The following is a 15,323-nucleotide window of genomic DNA, read 5'->3' as shown; positions in this document are numbered from 1 at the left end:
ACTTATTCCGCGTTCCTCGTTCGACATTCGCGAATGAGTAACTGTAGTACACATATATAAGTAACTAACTTCACACCGGTTACAAAATGGCTGCGCTCAAGAGAAAGAAAAATGTCCACATGAATATTGAAAGTTCTTCTTCATCTGATGAAGAAGAAAGACAAAAATTGCAGTCATCCGTCTGGCAGCCCACAAATGTTATTAAGTTGAACTCCAACTGTTATTCCAATAGTAAGCCCTTAACTTAGAGCTCATTACGCTAACCTGACATTATGGTTATCCTAACTCTGTTTAGGCCTACGAAGTACGATTACATAGTAAAGCATATACATAGGCATATAGGTCTAGCCTAAGCAATTCATGAACAATACATCTAGCATAAAATACCTTACAGTGGCCGTTTCCATTTCGCAAATAAAAAATAAGTATATAAAAATTGGCATGTCTCAATGCCAATTGGAAATATTTTAATGATACTGATTAGCTGAAATTATATGCTGTTAGTGTTATTGTTAAAGGGTGTGAAGACTCGCACTCGAAGAAACGTCTCGTGCCGGTAATCTGACCTAGTATCCAATGAGGTGTAACAGAAGTGTTAGACACCACCATCGATCCCAGAAAATACACACACAGCTTGCTATCCCGTCGGTAATTAGACACTAGTGTACAATCAATACATACAGCTACGGTCAATACCCACAACACAGTGTACATAGCATCGATGGTCATCTCAGGTCTAGATAAAAGATTACAATATATCACGTTCATTACTGTCTGTATTTTGTAGCGACAAGAAGAAAACTTCACTTGCAAGCAACAGAAATTTAACTTTTTCAGAACGCGGTTTGGGACGAGTCTTCAATGCCTTTAAGCATGGTAAAGTAATTTGGCCTGACGTTTCAATGCTAGCACTAGCAGGATCTTCTTCAGAGGCTAAATGACAAGTAACAGCTGTATTAAGCTATTATTTTTGCCATGCATAAGAGTGTCTGTCTGCATTTTTATGGAAAATAGGCCCAGCTTACCTAACTTTTGACAAATGGTGACATAACTGACGTTCAGGAATATAAGCCTGGAGACTGACATCTCGCAGGACACATAGTGTTGACCCAGAATTTCTAATCCAAGAGAGAACAAAGACTGTTGTTAATTTGCTTATCTACTGCCAAACACTGTGGGTAAAGGTTTAAAAGTTAAATGATGGATGGGGTAGAGGTGTTACTTGGAAAATTCACCAAGGAAGTATTTGATATATACTACTGTATGCTAAGGAGAGTTAATCATTTGCCAAAAGAGGGGGAGGGGTAGGGGGTGGGGGATATGGCAGAAATGCATCCCATGTGCTGAAGATATAAGGGCCTGTCTGCACTATCAATAGTTTGTAGTGTGTACTTAAAGGTTCCATGAGCCATTCAATTATTACAATTTTAAGAGCAAAGCTTATCCTAAAGTGGCAGTATTCTAAGGGACACTATCATCACTAAGAGTTACATAGGCCCAATGGAACCTTATTTCAAATGACTGGATAGAAGCATTCTTCCCTTTTCTAAACCTATAGCCACTTGTAATGTGTAAACTGTAATGCTCGATGAGCTTCTAATAAAGCCAGCAAAATAGGGCTCAATGGAAAAAGAAAATATGTTAGGAAATATCATACCCTGATATTTGCTTAATGAATTGTAATGCATAACAATATTTGTATTCTCCTTTGCAGCATCTTCAACAAATAAACCCACTGTTTCGCAAGATGGATCTCTCCCACCAAGTAAGAGAGAAGATAACTCTAAATCCTTCAATGTGACTGATGATTACAGAGTAACTGAAATGACCCCGGAATACAAGTCATTTGTGGCAAAGAAGCTGACAACATATCTGGATGAGTATGTTTTAGAAAAGCGAGCTTAAACTATTTCTTTCAAAGGCATTGAAGACTTGCGCCTAACTGCATGCCTCGCTCTGAAAAAGTTAACATTCCGTTGCTTGCAAGTGAAGTTTTCTTCTTGTTGCTACAAAATGCAGACAGTTATGAAACGTGATACCTTGTTATCTTTAGCTGGACCTGAGATGTCCATCACTGTATCATTTGTACACTGTGCTGTGGGTATTGACCGCAGGCTGTGTGTGTATTTTCAGGGATTGATGGTGGTTTCTAACACTTCTGTTACACCTCATTCGAAACTAGGTCAGATAACCGGCATTAGACGTTTCTTTTTGCACGAGTCTTCACATCCTTTAAGGGGGTGTGGGCGGGTTCAACATTGTGACAGTTCTGAGTTTAATGAAAAAGTCTGAGTGGGGGATTGGAGAGAACCTGTTGTAATGTTCCAAGATACATTTGCAGGAGGAACAAGCTGTCCAACCATATTCTTTTAGAATTGAGAAATTCCTACAAAAAGTACCAACAGTTTTAGTCGTGTCAAAAGTAGGTCACTCAGGGGGCTGCAGCCAGACTGCATAGAACATAAAACTTTTGGGCATTGCAGTCTTTGACAAAAGACCCTGCAGCTTCACACAAAGGCATTTGGGTTGCTAGTCTATTGAGGTGAATATTTAGTCAGTCTTGCTGCAGTGGTTTGGAGCAACTGTAACTTCAAAGTGTAAAAGTTACTATCAATAATGGATGATGTTATTGTGTGTCACTCTTAAGTTGTCAAAACTGTATGTTGACGTTTTTTTTCTTTTTTTCTGACAACCATTCAATCTCGAGTACAAACTATTTCATTTTTGTAGCTTCCTGGCAGATGTGAAAGATGATGAAAGCAAATGGCAATCCAAGGTGAAACTTCCAGAGGATGACGGTAAGTTGAAGAAGGAGAGAGGCCAGGCTGTTTCAGAAGTTATCATTGTAGGAGTGGACTATAGTGAAGAGTGAGTGAGGGGCTGGAATTTTGAAACAGTCTCTCTGATAGAGAATGAATCAAGAGTATTTTGGACTTTATCAATGGCGATCACCGACAGGATTTCAAACCCAAATTTGTGTTTCACCTATATAGGTCACTAAGTTAATTTAAATTCATTTCAGACATGATAAGTTTGGTTTCCCTATTTTTATTTGCTCTACAGATTTGAAGTAAGATTTTACAGTCACTCATTCTTTGTATGTAGAGTCTATAACTTGAGTACTACAAAAGACACCCAATATTTAGTATTATTATAGAAATCTTTCTTTCATTATTTTCTAGAATCTTTCAGGTTGTTTTCTACCTCTTCCAATTCTTATGTGCCACCTAAAGAAAAATTACCTCAAGCACCTTGGAAAAGCAAAAAGAAACGAAATGCTGATGGCGATGCTCTCAGCAGCAGCAGCAGCAGGTAAATTGCTTCATCTACTCTCCTCTTTTTGGCACTTAGTATGCTCTTGTTTTGCAACTGCAAGGAAAGGTTCTACATCCTTTTTTTTAAAGGTTAAATGGATCAAAAAGAATTAACTGAGAAAAACAATTACCATTCTTCTCATTGTAAAACCCAAGTGATACATTTCATACTGTGACAGGGACAAACTACTATATGCCTGTATCTGTATTGTGGCAAACTCTATGACTCAACTCTAAAACTGTATGGCAAGTTAAAATCGTGAATTGCATATTGTGGCTGTCACCGTAACTTACTCCTCATTGTGAACTACAAAATGAAATGGTTTTTGTATGGTTGTTAATCTATTTATATGATTACATGGATAAATACCTGTGGATGATTGCACAACTGTATTAATGCAGGTGTTTGAATGTTGGTTTTGTATGACCAAGTATGTGTCTCAAATGCTAAACACTGATTACTATTGCTAAGAAGACCATCTCCAACAAAAACAAGGCAATTTGATATATGCTGATACCCAAAGAAGCCACTAGTTTCTTAAGTGCCACATATTTATTTGCCACAGGTTGTTGTTTGCCACACAATTATTTGCCACTGGTTATTGGTTGCGTTGAAATGATTACCACTAGTATTACACAAGCACTGTTCCAAGTAAAATCTCAGTAACAGGATAAGCTTTTTGGAGCTGTGAATTGGAAGAATGAGTTTCCATGTGTAGTCTCTAATTTGTTTTCCATTTTTGAGGTTGCAAACTGTACTCAGCTGAAAAGAGAAAGACAGAAAAGAAAAAATTTACCCAAACCTAATCAATTTAATTTCTGACTTGAACTGGTTAAGACTGATTGCTGTAAACAACTGAATTTTGTTTGTATATCACATGGTATAAGTTTTCAAGGCTTGATGGCAAATGCAAAAGGATATTTGATTTCAATCTTTGCTTTTTAAAGTGATTCCGATGAGGAGAGATTGCGTTTGGAAGCTGTCGCCGTATCTGCAGACTTCATATTTCGAGGAGCCAGAGGTTTTGGAAATCAAAATGGCAACGGCTTAAAGGAAGAAGAAGGAGGAGGAAGAGAAGATGAACAGGTGACATCTAATCCTCTTACTTCATCACTAACAAATAATACATCTCCTCACGATGGCAGCAATGATCAAAATAATGTGAAAAGGAAGAAGAAGAAGAAAAAGAAAGCCAAAGATGAGATGGTGCCTCCTGTGAATGGTGTCAGAGAAAGTTTAACAATTATAGAAACTAATGAGGAGGAGGTTGGTGATGGCTCAGTTGTTAAGAAGAGGAAAAAGGACAAAGCTTTTATGAATCTGATATCTGATACTAGGGAACCAACAGAGGTAGTGAGAGAATTGGAGGCAGGTAGTCACGAAACATTAGCAAACTTTCCTTCCACGAAACTTAAAAGGAAAAAGAAGAAAAAAATGGAAAAGGAAAGAGAAAAGTGAAATTTCTTGCCAAACCTTAGCTAAGTTTTCTTGGACAAGATGTCAGTGACAATTGAAAAAGACAGATAGGGAGGATAAAAGGTTAATTTTAATAGCAAAGTTGATAGTCTTACAAATATCCTGTATAGAGAATGTGTCCATAGGCTTCAAGACAGACAGATGTTGGGCTCTTTTGACCTCAAAAGTGAACGACACTGAGCATATTTACAAATGGAATTGTAAACTTGTATAAAACTGACATTTTCACAGATTTATAAAACATTGGAGGATAGAGGCATTATTATCAATTTATCAGGTATTGTTTTTGCATAGCATTGACACTTTGCTTAAATTTACAAGAGATGGAAACTTCATAATGTGTGCTTTTTATGTTCCTTTTTTTTTTTGGCAATTTTTTATTTTAATACTTTCTGTCATAAGTTTATTACATTAATATTATTTTGTATTACAATTTCATGATAACAAATGTTTGACTAACTGCATGTTGTTGAGTAGTTAACTGTTCATTCTTTGTTTCTTGTTTTATTGAAATATTTTTAACAATTATTCTGAGAATTCATAGGGTAGTCCACATATTAGTTGTAATGCTATACATGTGTGTAATGTAGCTCCCCAGTGTTGGTACAATAAACTGTAACAGACCACTTAAACATTTCTGTCATGGTTTTTTCTGGAAAGTAATTTGGCAAGATGATGCTGTAATAATTAAACACACCCCTCACATCTCCATCCCTGAATATATATATATATAAATTATTCTATTTAATGAATATAACAGGGAACAATTTATCGAATATGTCTTCACAAAATCAGGCGTGTAGCCATTGGGGGGCGAAGGTGGCCACCGCCCCCCCCCCTTGAGCCTATTTTTTTTTTTTGTATGTTTTTATGATATCGCTAGTAATTTCAAGCTTAGATGCAACTTACAAGGCCTGGGAAGTGCCATTTCCAGCGATCTGGGAGGCACTACGCTTAGATAGTTTTCAATGCAGAATCTACGGCTCTGATAGTTTGCCTACAGGTTTGCCCCTCCCTTGGCAAATTCCTGGCTACGCGCCTGCACAAAATGCTGTGCAAAATGGGCAATTATTCTATGCAAGTTCACAGATGTATAGCAGGTTTCGATTGAAGAAACCATAGTATTATATTAGAGACAAAATTCAGAGCTTTTTGAATGGCAACACTAAATTTTGAACACTAAATTATTCCCTTTTCAAACACCTTACTAGTGCACAGGGTTCTAGCTTTAAAAATTGTGAATATTTTAGGCTGTTTGTATTGATGTTAAAAAGGTCCACATGTTTTAGTTGTACTTTGATTATTCATTAAAATTTTAAAACCAGGCACTCAACTTTCAAACCAGGTGCAAAATTATCAAACCGGGCGTTGAGAATCAATATCCAATTAAAAACGGGCCCACTGCCTGGTTCAAATAAGCTGACGAGAACCCTGGGTGCGCAATGCTCAAAAGTTACAAGTCATTGCATAAGTCTTGCTAGAGAAGTGATAAAGTTATTTTAATAAAGGGTTTTCTGATATTATGGTCGCTTTAGTTTTGCCATAACATATATATTGGAATATATCTATCTATTTATAATATACTCGATGGAAGTAAGTTAGTAGCCAAACTGCAGACTTGTAGTAAGTCTGCCCTTGTACTCAACATTATAGACTTGTACTCATACTAGCACTTCTGGACTTGAGAGTCACTACTATAAGAGTAGATACCCAAAATTGCACATTGAGCCTTGTATCTTTAATGGTAGTCCGGTCATCCGAGGTGACCAAATTCCTGTTCGGACAACCACTGTTGGCTTTGGTTGGATGACCTAACTTTTTGAAATCAAATGAAACTAAATACTGTCAGATAGGATGTCATTTAGGAGATACTGAAATCAAACAAAATGTGGTAGGCCTATGATCCACCCAGAGGGAAGTTATACTAGCCTGAATGCCTGGTGTTCTGTTCACTCACATTACACATCTCCAACAGTTCACATCTATTGGTCATTCTTTGTTATTTTGCTACATTCTTTCGGACAACCAAATTTGCTGTCCGGACTACCAAACTAGAAGTCCTGGTTTTTAGAGGGACAGCCAGCAAAAAAAAAACACCTTAAAAATTCAAGCATCGCGAAGGGAATGATACTTAGGTACTGAAAACCGCAAGTCTGCAAAACAGGTTTGTGAGAACCAAACATGAAATTCTTTGTTGAAATGGTTAAAATCCCAAGGGATTAAATCTTTAGGTGAATGGCAAACACATGCATCCCTTTAATAGTCAGTTATAGTGTCAAGAGTTAAAATCAGTAAATTGATTCATACAGGAACTGCTAGTTGCGACATTTTTCCAAACATTGCAAGAAACTTCCGAGTGTCTCACTTGTTGGAAACTTTACTACAAGTGTGCAGAATTTGCTTGTTCCGGTGACAAACAACGACAAGCAAAAATCACGAAACAAAATTTGGCAAGGTTACAATGGCAACCTTTGTTTCATATAATAAATATCCATAAATGAGTGAAATACCTTTGAAATATCATGCCTGCGTGGGAACAAAAACATTGTCAATGTAAAAGAGGAATATGACTGCGATAAAAGTGGAAATATTGAAACCTAAAAATTTAGCAATTTAGTCACTTTCTGTTGTTTTGATCAGCTATCAAAGTACCTGGGTAAACGACTGCATAAGTTAAAAGGACAAAACAAGGACAAAAAGATTATATGGCTTGTAAAAGTAAACATCTTACCATACTGCTTAATGAGTAAAATACTCTTTATTGTGTGTAATGTCAACGTGGGAACCAGAACATTCACATACACCTTGAATGTAATCTGAAACAATTGTAATAAAAGTGGAAATAAATTAAATCTAGCATTTCAGCAAACTTTTCAGCACCTTCTTTTGTTTAGCCTTGAACTGTCAATATCCCCTGCTAAATAACTGCATAATAGCTGTTAACCAATTCTCTGTCACAGCATTTTTTTCCCCTTCATCAATTCCTTCCTTCCTTTTTCTTTCTCACCATTTTGCAGATTTTTCTTTCTTTTGGTTGATCTCAACCGATTCTTAAACAATCTGCCAAACATTGTGTCTCTGTGAGAAAAGGGTAACTGTATTCAAAATTTTGCAGAGCTGCTGAAAAGGTTTTGTTTGTCCACGCCATATAGTCAGTATTTTGAGGTGACTATATCTGTAGGCGAAAGTGAAACTGCTGTCCTACAGGCATTGTTTTCCATCCCATCGAATTGTCGTATACTGTGATTGACAATAGAGAACACTTCTGAAGGGATGGCGTGAAAGTGTGTATAAAGTTCACATCAAAACCATCTCAAGTGACACATGTATACATGTACAAAGTGAAATTATAGATAATTACTAGCAATAAACTCATGACACACTGTTTAGGGTAGGTGTACTTCATCCCTCCTGACTTCATTATTTGCATCGTTGTGCAATCATTTATTTCTCAATCGGGGGAATGACACAGAGTGGAATCCAAAGAATCCAAAGTTCAGAAATTTCACTCAACAAACAGGGTGAAACTTGATTCACTTTCTCTCCTTCACACCTTAATGTCCCAGTTGAGCTTTAATTGTAAGCATATCATTGTAAGGGTATTATTTGTAAGCGTATTATTGTAAGCTTATTATTTGTAAGCGCATTATTTGTAAGCGTATTATGTATTTCCATGAGCAAAAGAATGTATTCCCTTCACATGTTATTCTTCACAGACATGTAATTATCCTTTAGATATTTACAACTGAGGATGCGGATAATTGGATGTAATGATAGGCATTGGATGTAATAATATCATTTAGTAATAATAACGACGAAATTTATAAGGCAACGTTGTCCGGAAAAATTTCTCTGTTTAAAAAAAAGCTGTCCAAACCAACAATAACACCAAAGGAAATGAAACATGTAATGTAAGTTTCAAAACAGAGGTTGAAGAAATGATCAGCTACAAGATTATGCAAACAGCCATATATTAAAAGTAGGAGCTTGAAAGGTAACTTATTGGTAACCAGTGCAGTACATTCAGATGGTTAATTTGATGTGATTTTTTTATGCTCCTAGGACAAAGTGACTAACCAGCAGTTTTAGTTGGATTGTATTAAAGGGTAGATAGGCAGAAGTTCAGTCCGCATATGTGGTAGTCCACAAAAAAAAAAAAAAAAAAATTAGTACTGGTAATGTTTTTATACTGTAGCTATTGCGGTTGCAAGATGGTCACCGTTTAATGCTAAATCTCTCGAATGCCCCTTTAAGGCTATAGAGATGATGAGTCATCACTTGTCTTTATTGCAGGCCTAAATGTTTAATGTTAATCTCTTATTTTGCAAATAAAAATTAGACTGTAACTTGCCCTTAATATGTTTCGTTAGGTACATAAACAACAGATGAAATTCAAGACCATTTGTCCGTAAGGAATTTGTAATGTGTTGTATTTAACTTGTCATTACAGGCCATAAAATTGGCATTATGTTGTCCTATTGAGTTTGTGTTGCATCTGAGGAGCTGATCTAAATGGCCTGTGTATTAGACTATCTAGACCAGTCACTTTGATTGACGAGCCTCACTTGCTGAAAGGGTCATTTCTCAAAAGTTGCAAGTGTTAATATAGAAATAGAAGCTGGACTGATAGTGCAGTGTGTTTTCACGGTCTACAACCTATCGATATTCATTTTTGTGTTCAGAGTTATCCTTTAAAGGGTGTGAAGACTCGCGCACAAAGAAACGTCTCATGCCGGTAATCTGACCTAGTTTCGAATGAGGTGTAACAGAAGTGTTAGACACCACCATTGATCCCAGAAAATACACACATGGCTTGCTACCGTCAGTAATTAGACACTAGTGTACAGTCAATACATACAGCTACGGTCAATACCCACACCACAGTGTACATAGCAGTATGGACTTCTCTGGTCTAGATTAAAATAAGGTACAGTATCATGTTTCATTACTGTCTGCATTTTGTAGCGACAAGAAGAAAACGTCATTTGCGAGCAACGAAAGTTAATTTATTCAGAGCGTGGCGCGCGGTTTGGGGCGAGTCTTCAATGCCTTTAATTGACCAACCTCACTTGCTTCAAGGGTCATTTCTCAAAAGTTAATTTTGGTGAATATAGAAATAGAAGCTGGACTGATAGTGCAGTGTGTTTTCACAGGCTACAACATATCAGTATTAAGTTTTTTTGTGATTATGCGTATATATTTCAAATGTAAAAATGTGATCTGTCTTATTGTATTTATGATGTTTGTATCCCTTGTCCTGGGGTGCAAGTAGGGTTGCTGATACTCTATAATTGCAAAATCCCATTGTTGGGGCTAGGTGTAGGAAATGATGCAGGCAAAAACACTTCTAGAAGGCCAGAAATGGTACTTTCAGGTCTCCGACAGGATTTTTAACTTCCTAGATTTTGGCAAAATTTTTGTTCATTGCTACCAAGTTTGGAAAAACATATCAGTGTGATAAATAGAAACAAGATTTATTATATACAGGTGAATTACTGGCTCAAAACTTTTCCAGTTGATGAGGATCTATCAAATCTGTGACAAAAGGCCCAAAAGTTAGTGAAGTTACCATAACTACTGGGACAGTTGTCACCCCTTAGTATGACCCATAGATGTTCTGTCAGAGTCATGACACACTTGATCTCAAGAGGAGTGAATATAATATGTGAGGAAGAAAAACAGAACTTATATTGTGTATTTCTTGCAACAATATTTCCTGATTCACATCAAGAAGAGAACACAGACAATAAAAAAAAAAGTACAGACAACAGAAATGTTTGGATTTGAACTAAAGTACCATGTAATACTACATTATTTACACAACTGCAAGGAAGAAAGAAAAAAGTAAAAGAAAACTTATACCAGAGGTGTATTTAACACATGTATCTTAATACACATATAGCAAAATAAAAGTCCCCCACCTCCCCTCCCCCCCTCCCCAAGGATAAAAAAAGTAGAATAAAATTTGCACAATACCCTGACACATTGAATAAAATGAAGATATTTTTTAACCCTCAACTTTTTTTGTAAATGTTGCATTCCCCCGTACTTTTGTAATTTAAACACTCGGTCAGACTTCATGCTGAATAAGTAACAGATCAAATTTGAAATTTCCTTAGTCATGGCTCCAAATTGTTAAGACTGTTACAAATGGTCAAATGGACTGACGATTCATCAAGTTCTCGCTGATATCGTCAATATTATTTTGCAGATTCTGCAGAAGGGGGGGAAAAAATTTAAATGAAATGTCTGTGAAGAGTTGAAGACTAAAAATTGGAGATAAGAGTTTGGTCAAAGTTGACTGCATTGAATAGATATAGTAAATTTCTGATAGTAGATATGGGAATCTGATCTTATGATGCAGTTTATCCTTCAAATCTGGTATGGTTTTCATGTTGGACATACTTTTTTCCCTTGGACATAATTCCTTTCCTAAAAAGGGGAGAGGAACCCCTCAACTTAGATCCCTTGACTGAGACCCCTTCCTCCCCCAGTATATTAAAGGTATGCTGTATTGGTCCCTTATATGCTAGATATTCAAATATGGTCACCTGTGGTCAAAATTCTTAAACTGTTTTTATAACAACCTTTGAGGAAATTTTCCTCACTAGGACATTCCGTTATCTTGTGTGTTGCCTAAAAACGTCTGAGAACAATTTGGAGAGAAAAGACCTCCAGGAAAGTACTTTTTGAAAACTTCTAGCAATTATAGCGTGCTATAATTTTGGGCCTATACTGACTACCTTTAACCCAATCAAATGTGTCGTCAGACCACCAGAACTTGAACTTTCAGGATTCAAAATATCTTCATTAAAGAAGCGGAGAGAAATAACTCACAGATACCGAAACACCCAATATATAATATATCCAATTTTCTGTTCTTTTAATGTGCTAGGGGTATGTAATAATACTGTTTAGGTTTGTTTCTAGCCTAACACAGTAACTAATATCAGAAAGTCAGCCTAAGCTTCATATTTGGAATGTATTTTGGTAGTAAGACAAACTCAAAATTTATCTTTATATCTGTTTCCCTCCCAGGTATGTGGTTACATCTACATATGTGTCTACATAATGAAATTGTAGTGTGAAAAATAAAGTTTTTTTTCAATTTTGCACTGAGCAAAATTTGCAAGATAGTGGTCCCCTTAGCTTCCTATTGTAGTAAGGATCCTTCCAGCTATGGTAATATGGTTAAAGTTAAGAGGTAGCCAAAGGGCAATTAAAAAAATAGCAAATATGTTTAACTTAGTCTAAGCTATTCCCAATAAGAATGTACTATACCTTAGAAGCCATAAGTGTTGGCTCTTAATATGCTAGTAAGGCAAATAATTTATGGTCACTCATAATGAAACTTCAAAAGGCATTTTATTGCCATCCTCAAAGGAATTTTCCTGAATAAGACATTTAATTGTCTAAAACACTCCTTAATGTCTGTGAATAGTTAAGGGAGATAGAACTGTCCAGAGAGCACTTTTGAAAAAAACTTTTAGCAATTTTTAGCACACAAAAATTTGGGGGCCAATACTACAGAAGACCTTTAACGTAGAAAAGAATGCAAAGACTCGTCAAAGAGCTAAAAACTGCCTTTCACCCCTCCCTGCCTTCACAACCACACCCTACCCTCACATTTATCTACAAATTTGAAACTCAATGATATCAAACAAGTATATGAGCTAGCAATTATTCATATGAAAGGCACCATTTCACAACTAGGATGATGGGGGTGGGGGAGAGGCCATAGGGGAGTGTAGCATCACATGCAGGCCAAGTAAGGCATTATATATATATGTTTATGCACTGTGTTTAATCACACAATATCCACGCTGGTCTGTTGATATTATCTCTGTGGTTTGATATTGTTTTCAGCCTTGCTGCAGGTGACTTTGCAGCTGTCACAGCTTTTTTGGGGAATTGTGCCGAATGAAATAGACATTAGTACAGTAGTTGTATTGTATGCCATGTCCAATGTCAAAACCAATTCACTGTAAGTGTCTTCTGTGCAGAGGGTGAAAAAAAAGTACCATACATCCCCTCCCACCTTTTTCTTGTCCACTTTCATATTTGTAGAGTTCATAGCGAAACAGACATAGCCCGTTAACTCTTTTCATAAATCATAAACTGCTTACATAAGTTATAAATACACTTTCTTGAAAATCTGCCATTTTTTGTAACCAAAAATTTTTTTCTACATGATTCTTGTACATTTTTCGATTCTAGTACTACAATTATGCACTTTGCATTTAGAATATTAACGAGAAAATTTAATTAATTAATTAACTAGCTAACAAACTAATTAGTTACATTATAGAATCACACACCAAGCTGTGAGAGCACCATATCTTTCCTTTATCAAACTGTACAATACACAACAACATACAGGCTTTTCATTAACTTTGAAATCCAAAACAGTACAAAAACAGAATAAATGATGGTGATTCACTTACAAAACTTAACAACAATGTTCCTCATTTGAATGCTGAAATATACATGGTTTTCTTTTATAAAGTCAAAAATTGAAATCATTTATAAACAAAGAAACTTCTATTGCGTGGTCAAGAAAATCTATGTACACTCGTATTTAATTTTATATGATATTGAGAAATATTCACATGATTATTGGATTTTTCTAAGTCTGTTCGTTCTTAGAACTTTTACTTTCTTTTTCATTTTGTACAAACAATTTATTATTTCTTTGGTGTATAGTTTGGTCGGCATATAGTCTGGCACTAGAAGGCAAGAAATTTATAACAACAAAAAAATACCTAAATTTCTACCTAAATCTATAAATTAGCATTAATTTGCTTTATCATAAAAAATATAATCACTATATCACTATCATTTATTATATTGTATAAGAAATTAAAAATATTGTTTGATAACTTTTGTTTATTGATTTTCCTTCTAATTTTAATAATACATTGAGATGATTTAAAAAGAAAATTTATACCCTCCACACCATGCTTCAGTCAACTTATTGAAGATCAAAACAATTATCTGCGATTGATTATAGAAGTAACGTCATAATATTGGTTTTGCTTTGGCTTTGTCTTTATGTCTAGTAGCATCCTGATTGGCTATTCTCATTTCAGATATGAATCTAATAGCATCCTGATTGGCTATTCTCATTTCAGATATGAGTCAAAATTTTGATATTTCTTTGTAAAGAGAAAAGCAGACATCTGTATCATTTCTCTTCTGTGGGTAAATCTCCTTTGTAAATTTTTAGATGGGATTGGGTTTTTTTTTAAATCACATCTCCTGTGGTATTATACTCTTGGTACAGATTAGCACTAACTAATTAGCACCAAAAAAAATACTTGATAATTAATTGATTCACATATATCAAGCAAGGTCTGAATATTTCGGTCAGTGGAGCACAGGACTAGTTTCCTTGTTGACCTTCAAGGTACTATTAACATTTATTCTTTAACTTTTCTTGTTCAAAATTTCTTGAGTTTTGTCTCTTTCATAGTTGTTTCTTTGGCTAAAGTATGCTTTATATTATGCCATAATTCTGTGTGTTTCATGGGTATTGTAATTAACAAACAGTGTTGAAAACTTTCTTATCCATATATTAGCATTTACGTGTGTGAACTTTCCAAAGCAGTTGACACATGACGTATTTTATTATTATGAAATTTATTTTGCTACAAAACCACACCTTTAACTAAACTCTGACTCTCCCCTAGTTCCTTCACTCTGTCATAAAATGGGTATTTTGCAATATCTCTCATCAATCTGAAAAATATGTATTATAAATGAAATACAATACAACCATTTCCATTTCGTTCAGTAGATTTGGAATATACCGGCCTGTACATTCCTCATACGAAGCAAAAATTTTCTAATCTGATTTAAAGCTTTGCAATCAGTTTAAATAGCATCTCGATCCTTTTATAAACAGACTCTTGCAAAAGCCTCCATCGAGGGATTTATTTACATTTCTTTTGAAATTTTGTGATTTTTAACAATCAATTGCCAACTTCCTTAATCACACAAATGTTGGAATACCCTCAGTGGGGACACCAACTTCTTAATTAGTGAGGACTGTTTCATTTTATAATGGTACAACTAGTCCAGTAAATCTGAGATGACTATTTATTAACTTGATCTTCTTTGATAACTAGAATTAATTTTGTGAATACTGTACTTTGAGGATGGAGAAATGTAACTTATTCAAGAAACAACTCAAAAACGTTCTTGATGATGTCTCTGATCATAGTTAACTTTACCATCACAAATACCATGAAATTTTTAAAAAGACATTTTACATTTCACCTGGATTCTTGTGAAATATTTTTTACCTGCAATTTCATTTTAAGTTAATAGCTCATTTTTTTTCTTCAAATTGATGTTGCCGTTCCTTCAACTTTGGTCACAAGATTGTATCCTTCCAACGTCCTTCCAGAAGAGTGGTCATCGTTGCACCGCCCCTGGTTGTGACCCGTAACCTGTTGATGAGGCGGAGTTACGTTATTTTGATGATGTCCGGAACTGCTGAAATCAAGCACTTGATTCTGAATATGAACATC

At 35.5% G+C, this 15,323-nt stretch overlaps 2 protein-coding genes across 2 annotated transcripts in view; one reads left to right on the top strand and one right to left on the bottom strand.

Annotated features, from left to right (window-relative positions):
- The first annotated feature begins 21 nt into the window (after positions 1 to 21).
- Positions 22 to 5,423, top strand: LOC139980650 (uncharacterized). The gene is made up of 5 exons (XM_071992458.1): positions 22 to 231; positions 1,715 to 1,880; positions 2,731 to 2,798; positions 3,183 to 3,312; positions 4,263 to 5,423. Exons 1-5 carry the CDS (start codon positions 87 to 89, stop codon positions 4,771 to 4,773), a joined length of 1,020 nt encoding a protein of 339 aa, XP_071848559.1. The 5' UTR covers positions 22 to 86; the 3' UTR covers positions 4,774 to 5,423.
- Positions 5,424 to 10,555: 5,132 nt separating this feature from the next.
- Positions 10,556 to 15,323, bottom strand: part of LOC139980647 (uncharacterized) — a 44,973-nt gene continuing 40,205 nt past the window's right edge. The window contains exon 9 of the mRNA XM_071992451.1: positions 10,556 to 15,322. Within this exon, the coding sequence (XP_071848552.1) occupies positions 15,135 to 15,322 (188 nt within the window). The 3' untranslated portion in view covers positions 10,556 to 15,134. The remainder of the gene's footprint in view (position 15,323) is intronic.

This window comes from Apostichopus japonicus, chromosome 15 (assembly GCF_037975245.1).
Source record: "Apostichopus japonicus isolate 1M-3 chromosome 15, ASM3797524v1, whole genome shotgun sequence".
In the NCBI taxonomy this organism is placed as follows: Eukaryota; Metazoa; Echinodermata; class Holothuroidea; order Aspidochirotida; family Stichopodidae; genus Apostichopus; species Apostichopus japonicus.
This window is presented reverse-complemented; position numbering and strand designations above follow the sequence as displayed.